This window comes from Agelaius phoeniceus (genome assembly GCF_051311805.1).
Source record: "Agelaius phoeniceus isolate bAgePho1 chromosome W unlocalized genomic scaffold, bAgePho1.hap1 SUPER_W_unloc_1, whole genome shotgun sequence".
NCBI classification, from domain to species: Eukaryota; Metazoa; Chordata; class Aves; order Passeriformes; family Icteridae; genus Agelaius; species Agelaius phoeniceus.
The window spans coordinates 4453597-4456920 of NW_027509866.1; the positions used below are offsets into that span (position 1 = coordinate 4453597).

The window sequence follows — 3324 nt, forward strand, 5'->3', positions numbered from 1 at the left end:
GTGCTGGGGCAGGGACTCTGCTGCCTGCCAGGGACAGCTCTCAGCCAGCCCTGGCAGCTGCTCCCAGCACTGGGGGACAAGATCTGGGTGGCAGGAGACAGCTGGTGAGGCTTGGAAGTGTTCTCCTTGTGTGGGGAGGATGCTGCATTGTTCAGGACTGCTCCCAGCATGGCATTTAACTGCAGAACATTTCCAAGGAGGTTATACAGGGAGCACAGCAAGGCAGGGGCTGCATGAGAGGGAAAATCCTGCTTTATTAAATGACTGTTCTGGGTTGCCTGTATGTGAAATTGCACATAGGTATTAATCTCTCAGTTCAGCCTGTGAAAAATAAAAAAAAGTTTCCCTTTCATCTGATTAAACCTGTCAGAGAGAGAAATCAGCGCAGGGCCCCTCACAGGCAGCATCAGTGTCGCTTTTCCAGCCTCCTCAGGGTTGCTTTGACGTTGCCATCAGAGCCTGCAGAGCCAGAGCTGCCCCTGGGCAGTGCCTGAGCTGGGAGGGCTCTGCAGGGCAGAGCTGAGCCCCCAGGGCTGGGCTGGGCTCTGGCAGCACTGGCAGGGCCCAGCCCTGGGCACAGGGAAGCAGCTGCTGGCAGGGACAGCTCCAGGCAGCAGAGCCCTGGGCAGGCAGTGGGGGGAAAGTGCCCCCAGCCTCTGCTGGGATATTTCAAGTCCTCTCCAAACCCAACTAATCCATGATTACTTTTCTTACAGATCCCCTTGCCAAGGCACCACAGCAAATGTCCAACAGCAGCTGCATCAGGCACTTCCTCCTGCTGGCATTGGCAGACACGCGGCAGCTGCAGCTCCTGCACTTCTGCCTCTTGCTGGGCATCTCCCTGGCTGCCCTCCTGGGCAACGGCCTCATCATCAGCGCCGTAGCCTGCGGCCACCACCTGCACACGCCCATGTTCTTCTTCCTGCTCAACCTGGCCCTCGCTGACCTGGGCTCCATCTGCACCACTGTCCCCAAAGCCATGCACAATTCCCTCTGGGACACCAGCAACATCTCCTACACTGGATGTGCTGCTCAGCTCTTTTTCTTTATGTTCTTCATCTCAGCAGAATTTTCCCTGCTGACCATCATGTGCTACGACCGCTACGTGTCCATCTGCAAACCCCTGCACTACGGGACCCTCCTGGGCAGCAGAGCTTGTGCCCACATGGCAGCAGCTGCCTGGGCCAGTGCCTTTCTCTATTCACTGCTGCACACGGCCAATACATTTTCCCTGCCCCTGTGCCATGGCAATGCCCTGGGCCAGTTCTTCTGTGAAATCCCCCAGGTACTCAAGCTCTCCTGCTCCAAATCCTATCTCAGGGAACTGGGGCTTCTTGCTTTTAGTGGCTTTTTGGTATTTGGCTGTTTTGTGTTCATTGTTTTCTCCTATGTGCAAATCTTCAGGGCTGTGCTGAAGATCCCCTCTGAGCAGGGACGGCACAAAGCCTTTTCCACCTGCCTTCCTCACCTGGCTGTCATCTCCCTGTTCCTCACCACTGGCACATTTGCTCATCTGAAGCCCCCTTCCCTGTCCTCCCCATCCCTGGATCTGGCCGTGTCAGTTCTGTACTCGGTGGTGCCTCCAACCCTGAACCCCCTCATCTACAGCCTGAGGAACCAGGAGCTCAAGGCTGCTGTGAAGAGACTGATGACTGGATGCTTTCGGAAACAGTAAACTGCTGGCCAGTTTCTGCAAATTACTTTAAATAAAAGTCATCTTTGACACTTCTTGTTGGTTTCATTTTCATGGTCCTTTGTCTTTCTTTTACTTTTTTCATATTGTCCACAAAGAAATGTCATTGTTTTTGCCATTTCTCATTTTTTTTCTCTCCACTTTCCCTGTGGCCCCACACTGTTTCAATGAGGGGCTGCGCTCTTGATGGGTTTAAATGAACTAAAGGATCTCCCAGCAGAGTTTTCTGCAGAGATGCCCTTTTGTTGCCTTCTCTGGAGCTGCAGCAGCAATGTCTGTGTGCAGAGCTGGGGCAGATCAGTGCTGGCCCAGCAGCTGTGCCCAGCAGCAGCAGCAGCAGCAGCAGCACTTGGTGTTGCCAGTGCTGCTGCCATGGCCCTGCCCCGCTGCCCTGGTGGCCCTGGTGTTGCTGCAGGGCCTGAGTGCTCTCGGGGCCGGGCACAGCCCTGGGGGTGGCAGTGCCGGGGCTGCAGCAGGGACAGGCCATGGGCACTGCTGGGGCAGCGCTGACGCCTCAGGCCAGGCCCTGGGGGTTCCAGGCTCCTTGCCCAGGCTCTCTCAAGAACACGGCCAGGCCAATGCTCAGCACAGAAACCCCCGTCAGCAGCCCCAGGCTGGCCGTGGGCAGGCTGGGGGCAAACAGCATGGCTGGGGCTCTGCAAGGGCCCTGGGGCAGACGGGAAGGAGCAGCAGAGCAGAGGCTGATCCATGCCCAGTGCGCTGCACAGCCCAGGGCAGCGTCCCAGAGCGTCCTCATGCAGCTGCCAACAACATCCCCCCTCTGCAGCCCTGGCCTCTCCCCCAGCTCACACAGGTGCCCCATCCTTGCAGGCACAGACACGGCAGCACTGCCTCAGCAGCCCCTGTTTGCATTGCACACAGCAGGGCCAGCACCCCCATGCTGTTGCTGTGGGGACATGAACCTGAGGGAGCACAAATGCCATCAGCCCCTGGGGCCAGCAAGGCCTGCAGGACACCAGGGAAACCACTCAGCTTTGTCCTGGCCTCTGCACTCAGCCAGAAATTTGTTCCCATCAGCTGGGAGTTTCCTGTGCCACTGCAGACGCTGTTGCTCAGAGCCAGGGCTGCCTGGCAGCCACCCCCAAACTGCCCTGAGAATTTCTTTGGCTTCACCTTTGCTTTCTTTACTCCTCCTGCTACAAATTTCTTCCTCTTGCCCACCCCAGGGGGCCCAGAACTGGACACAGCACTCGAGGTGCTGCCCAAGCAGTGCCCCCGAGCAGTGTAGAAGAATCCCTGCCCTGCTCCTGCTGGCCACACCGTTCCTGATCCAGGCCAGGAGCCATTGGCCTTCTTGGCCACCTGGGCACACTGCTGCCTCATGTCCAGCCTGCTGTCCATCAGTCCCTGCAGGTCCCTTTCTGCCTGGCTGCTCTCCAGCCACTCTGTCCCCAGCCTGCAGCACTGGGGCCAAATATCAGGGCCTGGCACTTGGATTTGTTAAACCTCACCTTGTTGGATTCATCCCCCGGATCCAGCCTTTCAAGGTTCCTGTGTAGAGCACTCCTATGTTCCCTCATATCAAAACTCACATCCAGCTTGGTGTCATATGCAAAGATCTCCTTGGTTCCATGGGGCCCCTCAGTGTCACAATGGCCTCTTGGTTACAC

General features: G+C 57.2%; 1 protein-coding gene across 1 annotated transcript; it reads left to right on the plus strand.

The window, feature by feature from the left end:
- Positions 1-742: 742 nt before the first annotated feature.
- On the plus strand, positions 743-1675 carry LOC143692513 (olfactory receptor 14J1-like). The gene has a single exon (XM_077172754.1). The coding sequence runs from the start codon at positions 743-745 to the stop codon at positions 1673-1675; it is 933 nt and encodes a 310-aa protein (XP_077028869.1).
- Positions 1676-3324: the final 1649 nt, after the last annotated feature.